The following is a 25,197-nucleotide window of genomic DNA, read 5'->3' as shown; positions in this document are numbered from 1 at the left end:
GTAGTCCAACAAAAAAACACATAAGTTGTCTAAATTATGTGGCTTTCCTAAGGTTCAGCTGCAATGGACTACAAGCTACTTCTCCATTAAATTCTATTCCAGTATCTCCCGAGATATGGATACGAGTCAGAGCTTGTGAGAAATGAGAATTACTGTGTGACTTCTATCTCCACACCCATCTTAACCTAACTGTTCACTGTTTCTTCCCTAGTCATTGCTTCTGAGTTTGGTGAATTGGGTCGGGTAGGGGAAGATGAGACTAAGGAACTAAAAGAGTGAGGATCAGGAAAAAATTTTTATCTACTCAAGATATGCATAAAATTCCAAAGCCATAAAATTATTTCGACTCCTGCTGACACCCTGTTACTTTAATCCCTAATAGATAAAATACTTAAAATTAAGCTAAAAACATACACTGCTAGGAAAACATGGTCAGATGATCTTATTTAATTTTGAGACCGGGCACTGTTCGTGAAGTAAGATTCAGAGGGAGGCTGGAAGTAGCTAATTGCTAACGTTTTCTATACAACATTCGATTATTTATGCCCATTTCTCTGTCTCTAGAAATAAATGGTGTGGCGCTTTCCTCTGTTTTGTAGACTACTGTTTTATCCTCTCTTCATACATATGCTCTTTGTTGAATGTGCTTTCAGTGGTGCTAGTGAGCAGATGGACCCTTGCTGGTGATTTGCTAGTCAGTGGGAAGAAGTAGTATGGGCAGGCCAGCATTCAGGGAACCCAAACCAGTGCAGGACAGACAAGGTGGAAGGAGGGGTGGAAATGCTGTGGCCTGGGCCTCCTCCCTTGCCTCTGGTGGTGGAAGCCATGGGAACATTTGAAAGGGAACAGGCAAATGGCTGGCTGATCCAGGGACCGCAGCAGCACCAAATGGAACTGTAGTTTAGCAAACTGCTGCTGGCCAGTAAGTGGAAGTAGACAAAGGGCTGCCAAGCCCGGGATCCAGTTAATCATGGTTCTCTTGCAAGCTGCTGCAGTCATACATTATTTTGCCATTCTTTTTGATGAATTCATTCTCTACCTTGATTTCCTATGTGTTTAAAGGTTATTTTTGTGATTTCCCTCTTTAGTATTTGTAATCTCTAACTAAATAAAACAAAAAAATTCAAGAACCATGGATGAGAAAATACATGCAGGTAAGTCTTTAAAACTGTACTTGCACAAATGACAATTTTGTGTTTGCCCTTTCTCACTGAAATATTTTTAAAAATGTATTTGGATTTAGGGTGCCTAGGTGGCTCAACTGGTTAAGCATCTGCCTTAATTAGGCTCAGGTCACAATCGCAGGGTCCTGGGATTGAGTCTTACATGGGGCCCTCTGTTCAGCAGGGATTCTGCTTCTCCCTCTTACTCTCTCTCTATGTTTTTCCTATCAAACAATAATAAAATCATAAAAAAAAAGTATTTGGATTCACAATTCGATTTTTTAAAAAGTCTCCCCAAAGCATCATTACTGTGTTTTGATTCAAAGTTATCTTTTGTTTTTCAGGTTTTTGCATAACAACAAATTATCTAAAATCCCTGCTGGGAGCTTTTCTCATCTGGATTCATTAAAGAGACTGTAAGTGAAAGCAAGTGCTCAAACACAAAACCTTATAATTTCCCCCCAAATCAATAAATCCCAAGCAATGATTTGCCTTTGTCTCCTTTGGCCATGAAAGATCATTGCAATTCCAGCGTGTAAGGGAGAAAACAGTTTCGTTAACTGCAGAGTGATAGAGGACGCAGTCTACTGAGCTTTTATGTATTCTCTTAGAAGTAGCATTCAAAAGGAATTTTGAAGATAGAAGTTTCCCCGGTTCTCAGTAATTTCCTTGCTGGCCAAATCTAAAGACTCCCAAGACTTCCTTTTCCTTGAGCTTTTATTTAAAAAGAGATGTGAGAAGTTCCAAAGAAAGTCTAACTCCCCTGTCCAGGCTTCAGAAGTTTTCCCTCATTGCACATATGGTTGGTTACTGGTACTGTTCATTTCTTCCTACACTAAACAATTCAGAGTGAACCTCCCAATCCTGTTTGAGCCTCCAGCCACCTTGCTTTTCTTTCTGCCTGCGTGAATCACTCTCCTTTACCCTGATCTGTCTCTTCACCTCGATCTCTGGGTATGCTTCTGCATTGTTGATGGATTTAGGGTTGTTGTTGTTGTTGTTTTTTTTTCCCCTCAGTTAGTTCCAGTTATCAGATAAAAACCCAATGCCCTGCTTCCTAGTGCTAGTTGGAGGGTACAGAGTGGAAAAATCACAAAAGTGTATCTCTCAGTTGCCTTTGAAGGCTCGTTGTTGCTGATGTCTTTCTGGTGTGATATGCCCAGGTCCAGGTCAATGGGCTAGGAAATGTGAAGCTTAGATAGATTTTGAACACTGGGGGAAATGATTTTGTGTTTAACTCGTGCTGGAAATAATGCTTGGAATCATTGCATTTCAAAGATCATGAATAATCAGGAGGACTGCTTATCCAGCTGCAGTCCATTTTGTCAAGTGTATATTGTCTGTCTGCTTTCATGGCACTTCACACAGAAGACACTGCATTCCTGCCTTTTCTCCTTGGGTTGGGCTCTTTATGCTTGGACCCACACTTGTTTGATGATTCTCTTTTTCTGTCAAAATTTTCTGGCTTCTCAGAACTGGTTTCACTACAGCCATTTGGAATGGTATGCACACTGATTCCTGTTTGTTGTAATAATAGACTATCTTTTAGGGGATCCCTGGGTGGCTCAGTGGTTTAGCACCTGCCTTTGGCCCAGGGAGTCTTGGGGATTGAGTCCCACATTGGGCTCCCTGCATGGAGCTTGCTTCACCCTCTGCCTCTGTCTCTGCCTTTCTCTCTTTCTCTCTGTCTCTCATGAATAAATAAGTAAATAATCTTTAAAAAATAGACTATCTTTTAGAGCAGTTTTGGGTTCACAGAATGGAACCCAAAGGAATTTGTACATTTGTTAAAATTCATACCCTATAATCACCCGAAGTCCACAGTTTATCTTAGGGTTCACTTTTGGTATTGTACATTGTATGGGTTCAGACCAATGTATAATGACATATATCATCACTCTAATGTAACATGGAATATTCTCACTGCCCTTAAAGTCCTCTGTGTTCCACCTATTCATCCCATCCTGCCCCTAAGGCCCGTCTTTTACCATCTCCATAGTTTTGTCTTTTCTCTAGGGTCATATGGTTGGAATCATAGGGTTTGCAGCCTTTTCAGATTAGTTTCTTTCATTTAGTAATAGGCATTTAAGATTCTTCCATGCCTTTTCATGGCTTACTAGCTAATTTCTTTTAAGTGTTGAATAATATTCCATTGTCTGCACATATCAGTTTCTTTATCCATTCACCTATTGAAGGACATTTGCTTGCTTCCGAATTTTGGCAATTATAAAGCTGCTATAAGCATCCATGTGTAGGTTTTTGAATGGACATAAGTTGCACTTCCTTTGGGTAAATACAAAAAAGCATGATTGCTGGGTGTCACGGCTAAAGTGTATTTAGTAAGTTTTGTAAGAAATTGCCAAACTGTCCTTCAAAGTGGCTGCACCGTTTTGTGGTTCTACCAGCAATGAATGACAGCTCTGTTGCTCCACGCCCTCACTGACATTTAGTGTTGTCAGTGTCCTGCATTTTGGCCATTCCAACAGATGTGTAATTGTATCTTATTATTGTCTTAACATTCTTTAGTTATTTTTGGAAAACGAAAAATATCAATGTATTTTGTAACCAGGTCATAGGATGCTTTATTTTGGTAGTAGGAGGAATAGTATTTTACTTACCCTCTTTCTCTTTTGTTGGATTTGTTTTATCAGTTATGGTTAGAGTCACTGTATATTTACAATTATAATTCCCATTAAATGTTTCTTTTCTACATAAATTTCTATCTGGGTATCATTCTTGACTTCTAGGACTCTCAGAAAGTCTTAAAATGCTAAATCTCTTGTTTGTTTTTTTTTTTTTTTCTTCAAGATTTTTATTTATCTATTCATGAGAGACACACAGACAGAGAGAGAGGCAGAGACACAGGCAGAGGGAGAAGCAGGCTCCATGCAGGAAGCCTGGTGCAGGCCCTGCTCCCGGGACTCTAGGATCACACCCTGGGCAGAAGGCATGCGCCAACTGCAAGGCTACCCAGGGATCCCCTGTTTGTTTTTCTAATCTCTTTCTATTATTCTTTCTTGTTAAATTTTAGTAGCATCTTTTTTTTTCTAACCTCTTACATTTAATGAAACAGCATTCACTCCATTGCTGGAACACACACAGAGAAATAAACACTAATAAAGGAGCAGAGCGAGATCCTACTTACAGTGATATGCCAGTATGTATCTTATATGCATGTACTATATAGACTTCAAATATTTTAAGCCACTTTTAAGATAATGTTGTATGTTGTGTTGATGGAGTGTCTGTTTTCATAGATGGTACACTGATCACTTATGGCCATGATAAACTGATACATAGATGATTTCAGTAAACTCTTCCAAGATTCGTGAGTTCTTAGTCAGTCTCAGATGGCGAGCACTGGCACCTAGTTATTCCAAATCCTGAAACATGTGCCTGACCAGGCTGTAATTTAGACATGAAAATCAGTATATAGGAAAGTGACTGAGGGCTAGTAAATGAGCTGCACCTATCATCAAATAAATTCCATCTTCCACAATGAAGTCTCTCAACAACTAGGGGAGGGTCACTTTGCTGGTTGCACCTAGATGTTCAAGAAACCTGTGTGAATCACATCTGCCCTATCACCTTGGGAGCTGCGTGTGACCCCTGAAAGTAGTTTCCCCACCTGGACCATATCATTTCTAACTCATGACAACCATACTCCTTCCAAGAGTTCTGAAACAATTGATGAAATGCTTTTTAAAAAGTGCTTTTGGATCTTTAGGTGAAAGGGATTATACAGGTACAAGTGATATATTACTGTATTTTCAAATAGAAAGATTTGAATATGAATTTACCCCATGCTTTTTTCCCCCTTTGAAATTGTAAACTGAGCAGTGGGCAGGACAAAGTGGATAATTATTTGAGGGTTGTGATTCTTGAATGAATACTATCAAAAGGCAGTTGTCTTTTATTTAGGGTATCTGGTGTCACATTTGATGTAAGAGAACTTTCAAAATAGAGAACAGTAAAATAGCAATGATTTTAAGCATAGTATATTACTAATACGTATGGTCTAGTAAAACCCACCTTTATTATTGCTTTACTGGATAGCTTTTTATTTCTCAAAATTTATGGCTTTAAATTATAGGCAATGTTTCAAAGAATGCTTTCCCAGTATGAATTTGGAAGCACTCTATTTATAAAGTCTCCCCAAATAGATTTTTGTGAAAAAAAAAAAAAATAGTTCTAGTACTATATATTATTTCAAGCATAAAGGAGGTTTTTAAGTGGCAAGTGAAAAAAAAATCCTGTAGTTGTTTTATTCATGTTTTGTATCCCTGCTATGGATGAATATTTTAATTGAAGTCAATGGTCATATAAAGAAGAAATTAAATCTTATGCTTAAATGTTGCTAAACCACATAAGCATGAGGATACATATGGGAAAGCATGGAGCACTGATTAATGGAGAACTGATATGTAAGCAATGGTGATGTCAGGGAAGTGGAAATTCCAGACTGTTAGGGTCTCATGACTATGATGTTCCCAAGGGAGTTATGTTGGTGTCCTGGCTTTTGTTCACTTAGAATCTCATGGTGATACTAATGGGAGAATCTATACCTTAATATTTAACAACAAACTGCTTTTGATAAACTTACCAGGCAATAAACTCAAAACATAAATCAGAATGAACTTTGGACTCCTTAATTTTGAGATAGATGTTTTTTTAGCAAAGTAGCTGATACAGTGAATTAGTCAGTCACAAGGAACAGCCAGGATACTGAAACCAATACCTTGCTGAACAAGCACTAGTTAACTGTTACCTCTTATACATCACTTCAGACAAGGCTGAAAATAGTCTCCATTTCAGTTATGGTTTTATATTCTCAGTTTCATGTGAAGTCTTGATGGAAGCATTAAACAAATAAAATCCATATCATTCAGCAACTTTTTAATGAGTATGAGATTTCCCCCCTTAATTTAACAGTTTAATGCTGCTAAATATAACTACTGTTTTTAGTGTAATGCAATTTAAGCATATTATAACAATCTCATGCACTAAACATCTACAGTATACTTTGCAAAATTATCAGACATTAATTTTTTTAAACTTATTTTAAAAATTACAGTTTTCTGGAATTATTATGTAAATCTAGAGAAAACATGATTTTTTTGTTTACTTTTAGATTTTTACTTGTTTACTTTTACTTTTAAAAACTGTTCCAGTAACTTGATATTAATATGGGCTTCTAAGCTAAAGCAGCTAAGATTTTTTGTTTCCCAAATGATTTTTAAAGACATTTCATACAATCATTAAAAAATTGCAGCATTTTTAACTTCTGTTTAAAAATAATATTAGGCATTATTATTACAATAAAATGTGAACAATGTAACCCTTGTCACTATCATAAATATATTCATATTATCATTTCATCCCTGGAATTCCCTTGTGTAGAGTGTGACCTGATTACTGCTGTAGACACTCTTGCAGATTTCATTTAGCTAATGCTGCCCTTTAACCTTTGGGATGGATAAAAGAGATAATTTATCATTTCTGTGCCCTTTTGCTATGCATCTTTTGGCAAGAATGGAGGTATACACTATAATCTCTTTGGCTATCTATTAATTTTATTTTGTGAGAAAAAAGTGCTAGAGAGGATTAGGAAAATGTAGTAGAATTTAGCAAAAGTGAGGAACTCCTGGTCATAGATTAGGAAATATCACAAAAAAATATGAAGGGCCTACCCATCACAGCCTCTAAGAGTCACTTCCAGATGTGGATCTTTTTAAAATGGCATCATTTCCAGTGATAGCCAGGCCTTTTAGCACACACAAGAAAGAAACTTCAAAAAACCCTGCCTCTAATTTCTAGGGAAAATTGAAAACACAAAGGAACACATACCTATCTATACTGATGTCAAGGTGGTTTATAAGAGAAAAGAGCAAGTCATCTTGGGCAGCTGCCCAAATTATACACAGTGCATTTATAGGCTTCCTTTGGGTAATAAAGCCTCTAGTAAGTAATATCGATGAAAAAGTTTAAAAAGAACACCACCAAATATAAATACTTTGTTCTTAACATGTAAAAGAACTATAATATTTCAGTATGTATAGTTTTAATTCTTAGTCTTCTCTAAAACAATACTCATTTTATCTTACAGTTTTTTAAATCAAATAATATGCATGTTAAGTAAAAATCACTTTTTGAATCTCAAAGTACTTTCCAAAAATATTGCTAATACGAAAATATATCTATTTTTGTTCAAGAAATGCAAGCAGGTAAGCATGTGTTTCAATCTGTTAATTTGTAACTAGAAATCTTCGAGTCAAAAATGTGACTGAGAAGGTACATTAGAGGAAGTTAAAAATTTTAATTCAGAAGATTTTAAAAAAATTAACAGTCCCTTTCAACAGTTGTAATTCTTGCCTACATGCCTAGGCGTCTGGATTCCAATGCTCTAGTTTGTGACTGTGATTTAATGTGGCTGGGGGAACTTATGCAAGGCTATGCCCGAAATGGCCAAATTCAGGCTGCTGCTACATGCGAGTATCCCCGAAGGCTCCAAGGACGCTCCATCGCTTCGTTAACAGTAGAAGAATTCAACTGTGGTATGCAATTTTCTCTCTGTGTGTAAAATGGAATGTCTTTTCTTTGTTCCCTTTCTATAAATGTTTGTTATATGATGTTGCATTTGGAAGAGCGTAATATCAGAAAATGTTACCAGGGGTTTTAGTTAAAAGTATGGCCAATTTCCTTTTCATCATCTGCATTTTTATTTAAGGAAGTTTTTATCAACATCATAACCAGAGCTGGGACGGTCCTTGAGGATCCTTTAATCCAACTTCCAAATTTCAAAGGAGAAACAATAAGGAAAACTATTTTTCAACAAGGTCACAGGACACTGTTACCAGCATTAAAGGTTCCACTTATACCAGTATTACTTAAGTGCTAATAATCAATAATTGAAGTTTTTCAACTTTAGATCATATAATTATTAATATTCATAATAGTAATGCAAACTTTCAATTTGACAAGCATAGTTCATATTCTGACAGCTTTAATAATTCTATCAGGCTTTAATTGAAAATCCAATCATCACTTCTTAGAAATTATTTGGTTCTCACTGCAAGCTTTCAATATAAATAAAAGAATATCTACCTTTATATCTATCTAATCTATTTTTATATATAGCTTTAAATACGAAAAAATGAATATACATACATACGTGTGCACGTGTGTGATAATTGGGCTCCTTGAAAATTTACTCAGGTGATAGCTTACAGCAGAAATTTGCTTTCTAATGTCTCATTCACTTGAGGCCAATTTTTTAATTCCTTTAAGCAGTACATTTGGAAAATTATATTAATATAATTTAATTCCATCCAGATTAAGACAAAGTGCCTTGGTCTTTATTTCCAAATAAGTTGGATTTGTCCATACCTTCCATTCTTACTACCAACTTGCAATTTATGTCATAGTCAAGTTTGCCAGGAACACAGAACATAACTGCTGTCCCAGCTTTCATTTTCTTCACCTCTAATCTATTATATTTGGGGAGATATTTTAAAACACAGATCTGATTACATAATTCTTATTGCTATCACTCATTTATAGCTTCCCACACCTTAAAATGAAACACCAAATCATTTACAAGGTCACACTTCCTATATGTTATAATTCCTGGCTACTCTGTAACCTTGATTCATTCTGCCCGTGCATCTGCTCAGTGATGTTTAGCCATCTCTATGTTCTTTCAGTTCCTAGAAATTCTTAAGCTTTTCTCCAACTCAAGGACTGACTACATGCTATTTACAACAATATCCTTCTTGCAACTCTTCTTTTAAGAGCCCTCTTCTTAAATATTAATTACTTGGAAAGGTTTTATTTAATTTCACTCTCTACCCACCGTCTCCCTACTACACACTCAGCATCAAGTCCCTTTTACAATCTGTCAAATCATCATTTATTTTTCTTGGCATTTATTATATTATTATACATTTTTGTGTTTGTTTAATTTCAGTTGCTTCAATGAAACTGTAAGCCCATGAGTAGAGACTTTGTTTTGATCACTGTTTCATCACTGTCTCAGCACTGTGCCTGACACACTGTAATGCTGCATTATTTTTTTAAAAATATATAAATGAATCAAACCATTTTTTGAAAAAAAGAGTAAGGCCAAGATGTTGTTCATATGGACTTTCAATGAGGTGGTTAAGATTGATAGAGATCCATGTAACATTCCTCAGACATGTTAAATTTGTTAATGATTGGAAGTCTCACATGATACATTTATAAAAAGAAGAGTTTTTATCATTTAGAAAGATAATTAAAAATTATATTAAGTTTGCTATAGACAGGCAAAATTCCCCTTTTTACATTGTTCTCTATAAATTCAATATTATCTGATTAAAAATAAATCATCCACTCCCATATTAAAATAATTTAAATGTTTCTGTGTTTTACCACTAATTATTATTTGAGAATGGAAACATTCATTTATATTAATACATAATTTGCTCAACCAGGTTTGAGGCCTAGGCATACAAATTCTTATAAATTGCATAAAGTAGGTAGTTAGATGGCTAATTGTCTAGAAGAGTGCCTGCAAAATTGCAAGCTCAACTGAAGTACTTGGCTTGAAATATTGACCCATAATATCAAACTCCTTCTAAATATAGTTGTATTGAACTACTAGAAATAAAAGCACAGGGAAATGTGTTTAACTTACTTCATTGGAAATTTCTTTATGCAGTGAATCTTTCAAACTTCTTCTTCTTTTTTTTTTTTTTTTTTTTAGATTTTATTTATTAGAGACACCCAGAGACAGAGAGAGAGAAAGAGAGAGAGAGAGAGAGAGGCAGAGGGAGAAGCAGGCTCCATGCAGGAAGCCCAACGTGGGACTCGATCCTGGGTCTCCAGGATCAGGCCCTGGGCTGAAGGCAGCGCTAAACCGCTAAGGCACTGGGGCTGCCCAATCTTTCAAACTTCTAAACTTTTGTTAAGTATATGTCTAACATCTAAACTGGTATATTACTGGGAAAATGCAGTAGAATCTGTAAAACTTTAATGTAGAAGGAAATTAAAATTATCTGTAGTCCTTTGCCAATAGTATCTTAGAATACCATAAATTTTGGATCTTTAAAAGCATACCAATAATTCTTCTATTACAGAGAGTCCTCGAATTACTTATGAGCCCCAGGATGTGGAGGTAACATCAGGGAATACTGTCTACTTTACCTGCCGGGCTGAAGGAAATCCCAAACCAGAGATTATTTGGATACATAACAAGTAAATACTGAGCATGAGCATGTGTTGGATTCTCTTCCAATTTCATTAATCCATTTATCTTTCTTCAACTAGTTTATTTAGAGATGAAAGTTCCAAAATTGCCAGTATTTCTGGACATTTCATAAAAATGTCTTTTAAATTTCATCTTTTGACTTGTCCAAAGTATCTGGAAGACTTCTTAAAATTGTATATTTCCAGATAACAATGATTGTAAAATTGAATAAAGGAATCTTGTATTATTTCTAGAAGGAAATATTTAGATAGTAACAAAATAGTATGTTTTAAAATCTGAACATAATTAGATATAACCTCATCTTAATTATTTTAGTTTCAAACTGGTTTTTACATTTGATGTTGCAAATTTTACATAGTAAATCAGTATAACATTATGTAAGTGAATTGACAATAAAGGATATGCAAGATTATTTAAAATACTAGTCATTTATTTTATTCTTATTGCAATATTTGATAAAACATGGTACTATGAGTCTAAAAGCCTGTGAACATAAAGTTGAATAGTAATAAGAAACATAAAAAGTTAAAGTCAAAGTAAAAAAAAAGGAGTTGGAAAGTAATATGAAATAGATACATAGAATGAATTATATACTTAACACAATTCAATTATAGCACTTGGACAATTATATTATCATTAATTACATTACTGGTACCTCGTATGGTTTGCATGTGTCTCTTCCATGCTTGCACAAGATATCACTGATTGTTTTCTGTCATGTGTATAATTAAATGTTTATGCTTTTCTTGATAAAATATTCTGATATAGTTTGTGTCTTTTTGTATATAATTTATATTTGTAATTATAGTAAGAAACCCAGACATGTCTGTAAAATGTGTTTTTAATTCTAGTAAAAAACTAATAAGTACAGGTTAAAAATAGCTTGGAAAGAAGGCAATTATGAATACTATTAAATCTGGAATCTGGCCCAGGAGAAAGACTTCAATTGATAGAAGACTTCAATTTATTTCCATCTGGAGATTGTTCAAGGGTACTTGAGAAATAGAAATTGCTGCTTGTAATGTCTTCAAACTGCTTGCTCTGCCTTCTTAACAGTTTAAATTCAGACATTATGTGTTCAGGGTTATAAAGGTACTGACTAGTATTCAGAAAGGGATAAATAAAAAATCATATTGCCTGATGGAATGTATGACATAAGGGTTTTAAATATGGTGACTAAAGAAGTTAAGATTCATTTAAAGGAAACAAAGAAATTGAAAAAGAAGGAATAAAATGAAGGAAAGGTAAATTATAAGTAGAAATTTCTGTTATAGTATTAACATTTTCATATAGAAAAAAATAGAGATGAAAGGGAAGAATTTATGCAAAGAAATGCTTAATATTAACAAATCTTAGCTTACTTATCAAGTATTTTTTTTATAAAAAGATCATATATGTACTGAAAGTACATGAAATGTATAGTACAGCAGATAATTTGAAACACACATCTATTTAACTAAACTAGGCTAAGAAAATAATACTACCAATTCATTAAAAGCTAGCTAGGTGTTCTTTCCTTAACACTGTCCTGATTTCCTCCCCTGGAAATAACCTCTATCCTGACTTTAGAGTCCATAGAGCAATGGGTTAAGAACTGATTAGACACAAGCAATGGTAGAATTAGAAAATTAGAAGGTATGTTCATTGAAATAAATTAGCTGTTAGGATGGTTAAGAAGCATGGAAATTATAATCCACAGGTCCAGGACATATCCACTGGGAATTCCAGAAAGAAAAGTTAAAAATAGTGAGCTAGAGAGAATGTTTAGAGAAGTAATAAGGAAAGAGAGAGAGAGAGAGAGAGAGAGAGAGAGAGAGAATTATGAGAACTCTTCCAAAAATTTAAAAAAAAAATCATGAAATTTCAGATTAAGAATTGTACTGATCCCAACCAGAGCTTAAAAAAGAAATCTATACTTGGTGCATTATGATCAGAAAATTGGAAGAGATAAAATCTTTCATTCCAAGATAATTTTCAGATTATCCTCAAATGCATAGAAGTTACAAGGACAATTAACTTTACACACTAGAAGGTAATGGCATATATTTAGCTTATTAAAGGGGAAAAAATCTAGTTTCCTTCAGTCTTAGTCAGCTAAATTATCTGACAAGCATATTAAAGACATTTTCAAAGAGTTGAGCCTTACTTAGGAATATTTGCCGAAAGTATTACAAATAAGGAAGATGTGCTATGCAAGAAACAAAAGTGAAAACAAAGTGTTTTTAAATATGTTGATAAATAAGAATAAACAGATTATTAAAGTATTGACCAACTGTAAGAGAGAAGTAAGAGAAGAAGTAAGTAAGAGAGAAGTTAGGTGATACTAACAAAAATATTGTATGGAGAAAGGACATAATTAAATCATTTTCCATGCCTCAGCTTTGAAGTGTAGAATGATAATGACTCTTTGAGATTTTGAGAAGTCAAGAAGACTTGTTAAAAATTATGGTAAAATACTAAGAAACAGGAAGAGAATACAACTTTCATACTAAGAGAAGAGAAAGAGGGATTAAAGAAAACTAGACCAACCAACAAAAGGAATGGAGAGGTAGAATTAAGGTAAAGGAAAGGCAAAGGACAGAGAAAATGAACAACATTTCTCATAAGAAATAAGCTTAAATACATTAATAAAAATAATAAATGTACAGACTTAAATAGCCTTTTTAAAGACCTTATGATTGGATTAAAAATTTCAGCTATGTGCTGCTTACATTTATCTAAAACATTATGATACTGGGAGGTAAAAGCTAGATGGTAAACAGATAATAGCAAAGTTGGACTAATCAAAATAAAGGTCTATATCAAGATTAATATCAACCAAAATAAATTTGAGAAAAGTATAATTGCATATCATTAGATCATAGATAAAAACAACAATTCACCTGGATATGAGTTCACAAACCTTTGTATACCTAACAAAATAGCTACCCAAAAAATAAAACAAAATTAAGAGGATTACCAGGATTAATTGGCATAAAGTCAATTATGGGGAGAAATTTTAGTACTATTTTCTTAGAATAAGAACATAAATTAATAGGAACAACATAGGAAGACTGATTTTATATGTAATATATATGTCTGCTACGTGAAAAGTTACACTCTGCTATGGTTTCAAGTAACTATGGAATATTTATCAAAATTGATGACATATAAAGAAAGAAAAATCTCAACTCATAGCAAAGAACCAACTTCATAAAGACCTCTTTTTTTGACCATAATTTAATAAAATTAGATATCAACCATTTGTCAATGTTTGCAGATTCTTTAGGCTTATCAGAAGGAAAGTAAAGTGAATACCAGTACCTAGAAATAACAATCAAAATAATTTTTTAATAAATGATTGATTGGATTCAAAAAGGAGGAAAAGCATACCAGCTGGAAAAAGAATGAGAAAAGTACAGGATGGAAATCAATTATGATTGGATTCGGGAAAAAGAATAGATCATATTTGTTAGAATAAGGATTTTACATAGGAGTGTAATAGGAAAAGATTGCAAAACGACTGGAAGGCTAATGACTTCGGCTTTTAATATATAATCTTTGAGTGCCACTGGATATCGAGCAAGATAATCACATGACTATAAACCATTCATGCCTTTCTTAATGTTGAGGTTCTAGACTGTGGGAATTTTGGCCATTAAAAAAAAAATGGAAACTGTGGCAAATATTAGTACAATATTTACAGTAGATTATAAGCAAGTTTTGCAACTATATTCTAACCTATAGTTTTTCACTATATGCCTTCTCTCTCTCTTTCTCTCTCTTTTTTTTTTTTAAGATTTTAGTCATTTATGAGAGACACACAGAGACAGGTAAAGACATAGGCAGAGGGAGAAGCAGGCTCCCTGTGGGGAGCCTGATGCAGGACTTGATCCCAGGGTCCTGGGATCAAGTCCTGAGCCAAAGGCAGGCACTCAACCACTGAGCCACTCAGGCATCCCTCACTATATGCTTTCTTATGTGGAAGATATTTTTAAAATGTGGGCAGAGATGATAACTTATTCATCTTTATATTTCTGGTACCTAGCCATAGGGCCTAGTTCTTAGAAAACCCTTAATAAGTGTTTGCTGCAATGAATTTCCTTTAATAATCAAATATGTTTATTGGCGTATTTCCAAGGAAAGAAAAACAGGTAAATTCAACTTAAGAAAACCTTTGTGTTTTTACATATGATTACTATTGGTTTGCATCAAATTGACAATGCAATACGTATATTGAATCATGAAGACATGCTTTGAATTTTTGAAGGAACATCATGATTCATGAGCAAACAACTTTTATCAGCATAATGAAGAAGATAGGAACAAAGAAGGAAATGACTAAGAAAAGGAATGGTGTATTTTAAATTTATGGTGTGTTTTGCTGCTGTTGGGTTTAAATCAAGTGAGTGAAAATTGGTGAATTCCATTGCATTGTCTAACCAGAAGATAGATCTCATGTACACATTTGGTAACTTTTTATATTTTATTTTATTTATTTACTTTTTAAAAATTTTATTTATTCGTGAAAGACAGAGAGAGAGAGAGAGGCAGAGACACAGGCAGAAGTAGAAGCAGGCTCCATGCAGGGAGCCCAAAGTGGAACTCGATCTGGAACTCCGGGATCATGCCCTGAGCTGAAGGCAGACGCTCAACTGCTGAGCCAACCCAAGCGTCCCAACCTTTGATATTTTAGAACAAATTTTTCGCCATGTTTGCTTTATTTCTCTGTGTGTAATATATGCACACAACTGTTTATCTCCTCTTCCTCTCTCTTCTCCCTCCTTTTTCTTTTGCAAGAATTCGGCATCACATGGAGGCTGAGACAAATACTGTGTTGTTACTAGTCTGTCCTTTGACGAGACTCTACCTCCATGAAGGAAGGGACTGTGTCTATCATATCATTCCAAGGAGTTGGGAAGGGTTAAATTGTAGTTTATTATAAAAGGACATAACTCACGGACAGCCAGATGGAAGATATGCATAGGGCAAGGTATGTGGGAAGAGGTGCAGAGCTTCTATGCTTTCTGAGCATGACACTATTCAAATCACTATTCAAATCTCTATGACACTATTACCAGCTCAGAAGTTCCTAGAACAAATTTTAAGGAAACTAAATCATCTTTGGAAAAGGTGAAATTCCATTATTGCTGGCATATTCCTTTGAAAGTAGGTTTAATTGGGTTCAAGGTTAGATGATTTTAGAATTGTGTTTAAAATAATTAGTTTAGGGATCCCTGGGTGGCGCAGCGGTTTGGCGCCTGCCTTTGGCCCAGGGCGCGATCCTGGAGACCCGGGATCAAGTCCCACGTCAGGCTCCTGGTGCATGGAGCCTGCTTCTCCCTCTACCTGTGTCTCTGCCTCTCTCTCTCTCTCTCTTTCTCTGTGTGACTATCATAAGTAAATAAAAATTTTTTAAAAAATCTTTTAAAAAAATAAATAAAATAATTAGTTTAATACTAAATAAGACTTTTTAATTTGTACAGTTTAAAAAAAATGATTTCTGATGTTCATTGTGTGTTACTGACATTGAGTAGTTGTTGCAGTTTATACTCATGGGAATATCCAGCATCTAGTTTCTTATGCCTTGCATTGCTGACCATTGAAAAACAATATTGTTTTTCCTGAAGCTAATCTCTTCAAAAATAGTAACTTGAAGTTCTCATTGAGTAACTAGTTGTTCTTAAAATTGACATTTTTAGTGGGTGAAAAAGAACAGATTGCTCCACTCTGAAAGAATGAAACATTCTTTTAGAATGTGAAATATAGCCATTGTGTGCTTCTTTATCCTTTGTGATGAAAATTGCTGAATAAGGATGGTTTCTCCATCTCTTTAACATGCTTTAGTTTTTACATATATGAAAATAAGAGGAGTTATTATTCTTCAGTGTTGACACATTTTTAAATTAGTAGACAGATGTTTACTTGGAAGCATTAGCTTTGTAAAACAAACAAATTAAAAAAAGAGAGAAATGAAATCCTCTCAATGGACTTTTTCCTCTATAAAGGGTGTTATTGGTGGGTGACATATAGTTAGTGTTTCATAAATGCTTATTAAGTGATGAATGTGTGTTGGGGGATTTTTTTTATTTTGAATACATTCATAGTAGTAAGCATACATTTATATTCCTTCTCACACATGATTATTCAGTATTTTTAAAGGGGAAAAAGTACCCTGGTGAAACAAAAACATTCTGTAGAAACTTCTGACATATGTTTATGTGTCAATAGCTTTGCATTTATTGCTAAAGATAACCCCAAAAAATCACCAGTATCTGAATCTTCTGGATGATAGTCTTCACTACTGTGCTTTTCCATTTAAATTGATAACAGCATTTTCCTAGTATTTCCAAAATGGTCCAGTTCAGGTAAAAGAGCCTAATATCCAGCAACTGGGTAAATGGTTTTTGCTTACTTAATGCCACGTTGTATAATTATCCTTAGGCTTTGAGTTACGTTGCCTTGACTCTAAATTTTTTCCTACTCTTTAACAAAATATAAATGTATAATGAATGACTCACAGAGAAGAGATACAAAACTCACATATCACCATTTGATGATTTCTCTCTCTTTTTTTTAATAGGAATTCAAAGATAAAACAATGTGCTGAAGTGTCTGTCACACTGGAGACAATGGCTTCAGTGTCTACATTCACGCTGTCCTGGAAAGCAGGACACTTAAACCTCTTTCCTTTCTATCATGTCTTGACTTGAAACCTGTGTGTAGGCTACAACCTCAGAAATAGGAAGGGACAACTAAGATTTAAATTAAAATTATCTGGGGACGCCTGGGTGGCTCAGTGGTTGAGTGTCTCCCTTTGGCTTACAGCGTAATCCTGGGGTGCTGGGATCGAGTCCCACATTGGACTCCCAGCAAAGAGTCTGCTTCTCCCTCTATCTATGTCTCTGCCTCTCTCTATGAATAAATAAATAAAATCTTTAAAAATATATAAATTAAAATTATCTGAATTATGAAGACAATTTGAAAAATCAATATACATGGAAGATATTTTTAAGGTCCTATATTTTTAGTCTTACTAATATTTTAAATATGACTGGAATTAAATGTGTATGTAAAATGTGTGTTTCCAGCCACTCATTGGATTTGGAAGATGATCATCGACTTAATTTGTTTGATGATGGGACGCTCATGATTCGAAACACTCGAGAGTCAGACCAAGGTGAATATCAGTGTATGGCCAGAAACTCAGCTGGGGAAGTTAAGACACAGAATGCTATGCTTAGATACTCCAGTCCTCCAGGTACAACTTTTTTTTTTTTTTTTAATTTTACTGATTGAACTTAATGTAAATGCATTAGTTCTCCATCAGTTATTTGCACTAGAAAATGACTTTATATTGCTTCTTTGGATTGCTTAAAAGTAAAACAATTGCCGTTGTCTATCACTTCCTAATCATTTACAGAAACTTGAGGTTTTTTTCTCTTGAATTTTAGTTTAATTTCCTGCCTTAGTTCTATTTTTTTCTAATCACAATAGGCGCTGTCCCAAGACTGCTATCCTCCTTTTGATTACCCATCCAGCTTCTTCAGAACATGATCCAGCATCCTCAAATGGATTCCATCCTCAAATGGAATCAGTGATACCTAGGCAGGACTATCATCCTTTTTAGCAAATCATTGAATTATTCATTCATAATCAATTCACTCACAAATATTTATTGAATGCCCACTGAGCTAACTGTTGAAGATTATATAGTTAATAACTTGTGCTCCTTTAACTTTCCAGGAGCTTTGCTTTATTTACCATAATTTCAGTGTTTTATATAAACCAGACACAGTAGCTGTGACAAATTTTTAGTAATATCATTTTCAGGAAGGTGATGGAAATAGTGAGAAATAGAGAAATATGTCTCACCTTACCAGGTCTATAATGTATTAGGTGATAGCCATAATTCAATAAAATGATAAATTTTATGATGGGTAAGGAAAGGGGATAGAAGCATAAAGGATAATTGTGTGCTGGTAAATATTTATTTTTATTTTTTAAGAAATATTTATTAGAGAGAGAGAGTATGTGTGTGTGTGCACAGGAGGTGGGTGGAATGGACAGAGGAAGAGGGAGTGAGAGAATTCTCAAGTAAATTCCCCCCCTAAGTATAGATCAAGTCACCAGGGGGCTTGATCATAACTGAGCCAAAATCAAGAGTTGGATGCCACCCAGGAGCCACCCAGGAGCCCTGCTGGTAATTGTTTAAAAACCGTCTCTGGGGCATGAAGGCAAAACCCTAATCCACAGTATTTGTTAACGATTGACATACCATCACTGAATTTGGAGTTAGGAAAAGTTGTGTAGTAGCACACCATTGCATAGAATTTCCATCAGGGAGATACAATAGATGCTAATGATCTCAAGACCCTGGATAATAGTAAAATGCAAACTAATTAGAAGTGGTAAATGTCAGAATTTATCTTTGATATTAATGAGATTTATTTAATTGTAAGTTCATGTAATTTAATTTTTAGCAATGGCTATGCTTAACAACCAGCTTGAAAAATTCCAAAAATTTGATAACTGACTCTTTAGAGCCAGCTCCAACGTACCCCTGACAGAGGAGGAGCACTTAGATCAGACTTGGAGATCTGTGTTCATTCAAGAAAGGATTTTCCATGACCAGTGACATCTAAGCTGAAAGCAAGAAGTACAAAAAAGCCAGATAAATAGGATTGAAACCTTATCATAGTGGAAAGGCAGTAAAGGTAGACAGAGCAGGGCACACTCAAGACAGAAGTTCTGGCTGCCTGGAGGATACAGATGAAGGGCCATTGGGAATTACATGAGATTTGGTGAGCTATAAGTTGAATCATTCATGACTGTACTCTAAGTGTGATCAAAATGAGATTTTTTCTTTTACAAAGATCTCTCAGGCAGCAGTTTAGAGGACAAGCAGGAGGACAGAGTAAGGTGAGGAGGTCAACAGTCTGTGGTGATAATGCAGAGGAGAGTAGTGACATTGGATAGGGCAGTGACAGAGGGAATAGAGAAGACAGCCCTGAACTAAAAGTTACTCCAGCAGAAATAATGCACTTAACTGAATATGGGAATTCCTTACAGAGTTCTTCAGCAATTTCTGATTGGCAAACCCACTAGCTCCTTTTACAGCATTATTCACTTTGCCCCCTGGGTCAGGCTGGACACTGCATGCAGGAATACGCCTACATTGACTTGGGGGCATCACTTTCTCCTGATCCTTTCCTAAGGTCCTCTCCTCCTTTCCCAAGGTCTTCAGTCTGCTTCAACTGTGCCTTCCTCACACCCTCCCCACCTGGTCTTCATCCAGTAGGCCTGCCCTAATCACATTGCTTCCTCTTCTGTTGAGCACTCCTTGAGTTTTAAAGCAATTCCCAAATATTTAACTTGAATAACTAATGTATATTTCATAGATGTTATTGCTTTAACTTTCCAGGGGCTTTTCTGAGATTTGGATTGATCTCACTACTGCCTTCTTCCTCGTTTTCATGTGTAATTTTTTTATGTCTGTCAAGCACATTCACCTGCACTTCATCTTTGTTTGCCATCACTACTGATATTATTAATATTATTAATATCTTCCTAAAGTTTCAGATTCAGCCTTTCACTGTGATCTTGTCTTCATCAAGTGTCTAGCTACTTGGTTCCAAGATGTTTCAGATTATCTTCCTTTTCATTTCCACTGCCATTGATTAACTTCCACTGCCTTTTGTACCTCAATTACTATAATAGTTCTTTCCATTTTTCTCTAGCACTTTACACCTTCCTGTAATATAATGATTTCCAAGGTATATTGCAGTTCTTCAGACTATGTGGTATGTCTTCTGTCCTCATAGCTAAAACATAAGCTTAAGAGGAAAGGAGTATCTTGTGCATCTTTATATCTTTTTAGCATTTAACATTTTATCAAGCTTCAGGCATTCAGTATTGTTAAAATTAAGTTAAATCTTGATTGTTGGGCACCTGGGTTGCTCAGTGGTTGAGCATCTGCCTTTGGCTCAGGTTGTGATTCTGGGGTCCTGGGATCGAGTCCCACATCGGGTTCCCCACAGAGAACCTGCTTCTCCCTCTGCCTATGACTCTGCCTCTCTCTGTGTGTCTCTCATGAATAAAGAAATAAAACTAAAAATATAAATCTAGATTGTTGAATTAATTAGATTAAATAAATTTGTTTCTACTCTTAATGGTATATTCATCTCAGAAATTAAGGAGCCCCCCAAATTAAACTCAATAATTAGACATTTTTAACACCCTAGGAAGTCTTTAATTTCTGTTGGAGATTTCCAAGAAAGATGATACTTATATGAATCAATGATTGGAACACCTCATATGGAAGTCTAAATTTTGTATTTACAAAGATACTTAATGGGTCAGTTTGTATTATATTTGCCTGAAAATGACAGAAAATTTGATGATAAATGGCTTAAAAACCGTGTGTGTGTGTGTGTGTGTATGTGCCTGTATGTGCACAGGCACAATTTGTTCATATGCCACAAGCAGTTCAGTAATCTGGACAGAGCACTCACCTTAGCCCAAAGCTCTAATATCTAATGATATCTTTCTATTCCTCAGTCCTTCTCTTTTAGACCTTTTTCTCCCCTTCATAATTTTCACCTCGTGGTCCCAAGTCAGCTCTTGTAACCCAAACTCATGCCCAAAATCCAAGTAGCAAACAGGAAGAAGAGCAATGACTAGTGGGACTGTTCTTTTCCAGTGACAGGTGCCTTCATGCCATTGGCAGAATGGTGTCCCATGATACACTCAACTGCAAGGGAACCTGAGAAGGGGATATTTTTCAATGGGAACATTTGAACAGTTGGCTCCCAAAATTAAAAAAAAATAGGTGGGGACTAGCAGTGTCTATGATATATCGTGGCTTCAAGGGAAGCAGTCTGTTAAAAAAATTACATGTTTATTGTCAAATCTAAATTTAAGATCCCGATGTTTTAGATTTTATTATTTGATAATTTAATGTATGTGCATCACATTTTAGTATAAAGGCATTTTGAAATTAACAAATACTTAAAAACCACAATGTAAAAAAAAATAATAAACCTTCTTAACTGCTACTGGTTGTATTTTGTTTGTTTTTCTCTTTACTTTAGCCAAGCCTAGTTTTATAATCCAGCCCCAGGACACAGAAGTTTTAATTGGCACCAGCACAACTTTGGAATGTATGGCCACAGGCCACCCACACCCCCGTGTTACTTGGACTCGGGGCAATGGTGAGGCCTTGGATGGATCCAGGCACCTGGCTACTTCTGGAGGACTATACTTGAAAAATGTCACCCTGCAGGATCACGGTCAATTTATCTGTCATGCCAACAATAATCAAGGCACTGTTCAAGCTACAGCAAACATAATTGTACAAGGTATGGGAGCAGGAGGTCATGATTGAAATGTTCATGCTGCCACCCTTAGAAAATTATTTTTCAACATAAAAATAGTAATGACATGTAAATTAGCGAAGAGATTTTTGTATTTGCCATTTTTTTTTTTTTACATAATAGAAATTTCAAAACTAATCTGCTTCACATTAAAACTTGATTTTTTTTCACTTCAGGCTTTATCCAAATGCTATAATCAACCATGAGTAACAAAGAGATGAAATCATTTGGCAGCAAACTGTCAAAAGATATTTGTGCTTCAATATACTTTACAGATGTAGGAGAGACACTTCAGATATGAAAGTGAAAATGCTGTGCCCTATGTTCATAGTCACTTACCAAGCTGTCTACTGACATAGCTTGGGAACATGCTGATGGCTTTTATGGGCCTGGGCTGCCTAACAAAAGCAGTAATAAAATTATTCTGAACACCACAACTAATTTATATGCATGGGCATGTAATCCTGTTGTAAAGAACTCGTGTTTTTCTGCTATGCATTTATTCTTAACTGGGCTGTCCCTCCCTTTCTGTTGTGGTGGTTGTGAGTGTGGGTTCAGGTATGTGTGCATGTGTTCTTACACAGGCACTCAACACTCCTTGTGGGCTTAGAGGTGTAGTAAACACGGAATGTAAGTCTTTTTGGAGCAATGCCAAAAGTCCTGTTGCATCCCAAACCATTTTTCATCAGCTGACAAGAGTACAATATTTTACAGTGATACATTTTAAGAGCTTCCTGGAAGCATGAACATTATAATTTACTTAAGAAGTTATATTATTTTACTTAACATATTTGTATGTTATCTAGCAAAAAACCATACCCTTGGAAATAGAACAAAAACAGGTTAGAAACATGGATTTGGGGCGACTTTGGGGCTGTGAATGTGAACTTCTGGAAAGCAGTGGAATTGGCCTCCTGGAAGTCACAGTACTTTATCCATCCTGGGTTTTCAACATTCAATAAATGTTTTCTGAATTGCTTTTGCTTAACACCAACTCTTTAATAGAAATAGATCAATAATTCCTTGTTTCCATTCATACGTATGAGGAAAAAATTGAGTTTCCCCTAGAAATGTTAATACCATGAAAAACATTTTCTATACTCTAAAAAGGTGTAGAAATGAAATTTTTTCTTGAAGATTTGGTAACACCTGGGGGAAATTACTTTTAAGGGACCCAAACCTTATTTTTACACTTTCTTTGTGTCAGGGTTGAGAAATGCTTGCAAAGAAATAGTATTTGAGGCCTTTTTTGCTTGCATTATTTTATATTTAATGTCTGGTATTAAGAAGCATAAGGCCCAATCACAAATTTACACTCTGACAGGTTCCTTTATTTCATGCCGTTCTAGACTTTTGTGTCTTCGCTTCTTGTGTTTAGTTTGCATTTCTGTTTTTTTCATCTGCATCAGTTCATGTCTAACCAAACTCTGACATTTATGGTGCTGTTCATTTCTCATACCACAATATGCTAACGATTTCTTTTTACCAGGCAGTTTCCACTGAAATTGCCATCTGCTTATCTTTTGTCCCTTGTGACTGTGTAGTTGGATTACTTGTAGGTCTGTATGTCGAGATTTTTAATTGGTCTTGAAATGGTCCATTAATCATTCAATACATTTACAAAAGAGGCTTCTTTTATTTGCCTAGTGCATAGACTAAATATTTTAAGATGTACCCTTTTTCTGTCATCTTAACAGATGTCCTATCAATTTTCTTTAGTTCCTTTAATGTCCATTTAAGCCAAGAACACAATTGCCCACAAATTAATTTCCTTCCTAGACTGGCTGAACAAATGATAAAATGGAAAAGAAACAGTTTCAACGAAAGGTGTGAATCACAGGATGGGGCACTTAGATGAAAGGGCTATAGTTACCAATGATGTAAATAAAAATGCTTTTTTGTATGAGGCATCATGGTTTTGTAAAATCCACCAGAACACTTCATCTAAGCACATGGGACTTTAGTATCAGAGGTGATATGATGACCACCATTGTAAGTAGAAGGTCCAGAAATGTCAGCTTATTATTCCTGTTGAATTCCTCCAGCCTACACCACCTGCTTTTGTGATATTTAGCTCTTCTGGGTTTTCTCTCCATTAGATCAAAATTTCTTCACTGAGCTAGCAAACAGGTCATTTTACTGTTAGGAAAAAGTGTAAAGTGATCATTTACTTTTATGTATTTCCTATTTTTTTGGTAAGATTGGTAGTCTTGAATTAAAAATATCATTTTCTATGAGAACATATGAAATATAACAATGCCAGACTTGGATAGTTGTGAGTTTTAGTTATTATTAAAAAGTTAAAGTCAAATTTCCCAACATTTGTGCCTTGACTAAATGACTTGCTGTAATTACTACCTTTTGCTCTTCTGCTGTGTTATGAATCCACTTTTTAACATAGAAATATTTTTGGCCATTTCAGGTCATTTTAGCAATTTAAAAATTTCGTGTAATATTCTGGAAAGAAACATCAGGCCGGGTGAGTGGCCTAAATTCTCACTGTGTCTTTGAGAGTTATTCAGCTCAACCTTCCCCAGCCCGAATTTCTTCATCTGTGCAACATGGAACCTGAGACTGCTGATCTGTGGCCTATTTTCCACCTTGACTTTTCTAAGACATCTAAGATATCTTGCAGACATTCCTGAGGGATTTCATGAATTTGCATGACCTTATAATTTTTCTTTTTTTAAAGATTTTATTTATTTATTCATGATGGAGAGAGAGAGAGAGAGAGAGGCAGAGACACAGGCAAAGGGAGAAGCAGGCTCCACGCCGGAAGCCTGATGTGGGACTTGATCCTGGGACTCCAGGATGACGCCCTGGGCCAAAGGCAGGTGCCAAACTGCTGAGCCACCCAGAGATCCCGAATTTATCTTTTACCATTGTTTATCCTAGTGCCTTACTTAGAATTGAAGATTTTTAAAAGTCTTTATTACTTGCATACAATATGAAAGCTGAAACAAATACAGTTTGCCAAATATTATTTATTTTATCATGATTTATCTTTTTCTAAAGATTTATTTATTTATTCATGAGAGACACAGAGAAAAGGCAGAGACATAGACAGAGGGAGAAGCAGGCTCCTCACAGGAAGCCCGATATGGGACTTGATCCTGGATCCCAGGATCACAACCCCAGCCAAAGGCCAGCGCCCAACCACTGAGCCACTCAGGCATCCCTATCATGATTTATCATGATTATAAATCCAGATGGTGAGAAAAGCAAAGAGGGGGTTAGTACAAAGATGGAACAGCAAGGAGAAGGGGTCAGGTTATCTCAGAAAGTTGTTTTGAAAATTTCATCACTTAGGAATTATTGGAGATTACCATGCCCTTAAATGGTCATATAGATTTGTTTTTCACTCTAATAAAAGAGTCATGAATAGATTATATAACTGTATATGCAGCTATTTGCTATTTAAACAAATTCAATT

At 35.2% G+C, this 25,197-nt stretch overlaps 1 protein-coding gene across 9 annotated transcripts in view; it reads left to right on the top strand.

The window, feature by feature from the left end:
- Positions 1 to 25,197, top strand: part of PXDNL (peroxidasin like) — a 432,031-nt gene that overhangs the window by 297,656 nt on the left and 109,178 nt on the right. For 6 of the 9 annotated variants that reach the window (XR_005380944.1, XR_005380945.1, XM_038579277.1 and 3 more), the window contains 5 exons: positions 1,508 to 1,579; positions 7,548 to 7,717; positions 10,280 to 10,397; positions 17,481 to 17,650; positions 21,483 to 21,749. Coding sequence is in view for 7 of the 9 variants with exons in the window: in XM_038579277.1 (XP_038435205.1) it covers positions 1,508 to 1,579; positions 7,548 to 7,717; positions 10,280 to 10,397; positions 17,481 to 17,650; positions 21,483 to 21,749 (797 nt within the window). In the remaining 2 variants the exon portion in view is untranslated. Of the gene's footprint in view, positions 1 to 1,507; positions 1,580 to 7,547; positions 7,718 to 10,279; positions 10,398 to 17,480; positions 17,651 to 21,482; positions 21,750 to 25,197 lie in introns of those variants that run through there. The other 3 variants (XM_038579278.1, XM_038579281.1, XM_038579279.1) reach the window with 3 other exon arrangements.

The sequence above is a fragment of the Canis lupus genome, chromosome 29 (assembly GCF_011100685.1).
Source record: "Canis lupus familiaris isolate Mischka breed German Shepherd chromosome 29, alternate assembly UU_Cfam_GSD_1.0, whole genome shotgun sequence".
Lineage (NCBI taxonomy): Eukaryota > Metazoa > Chordata > Mammalia > Carnivora > Canidae > Canis > Canis lupus.
Note: the sequence above shows the minus strand (reverse complement) of the source record. Positions and strands in the feature narration are given on the sequence as shown.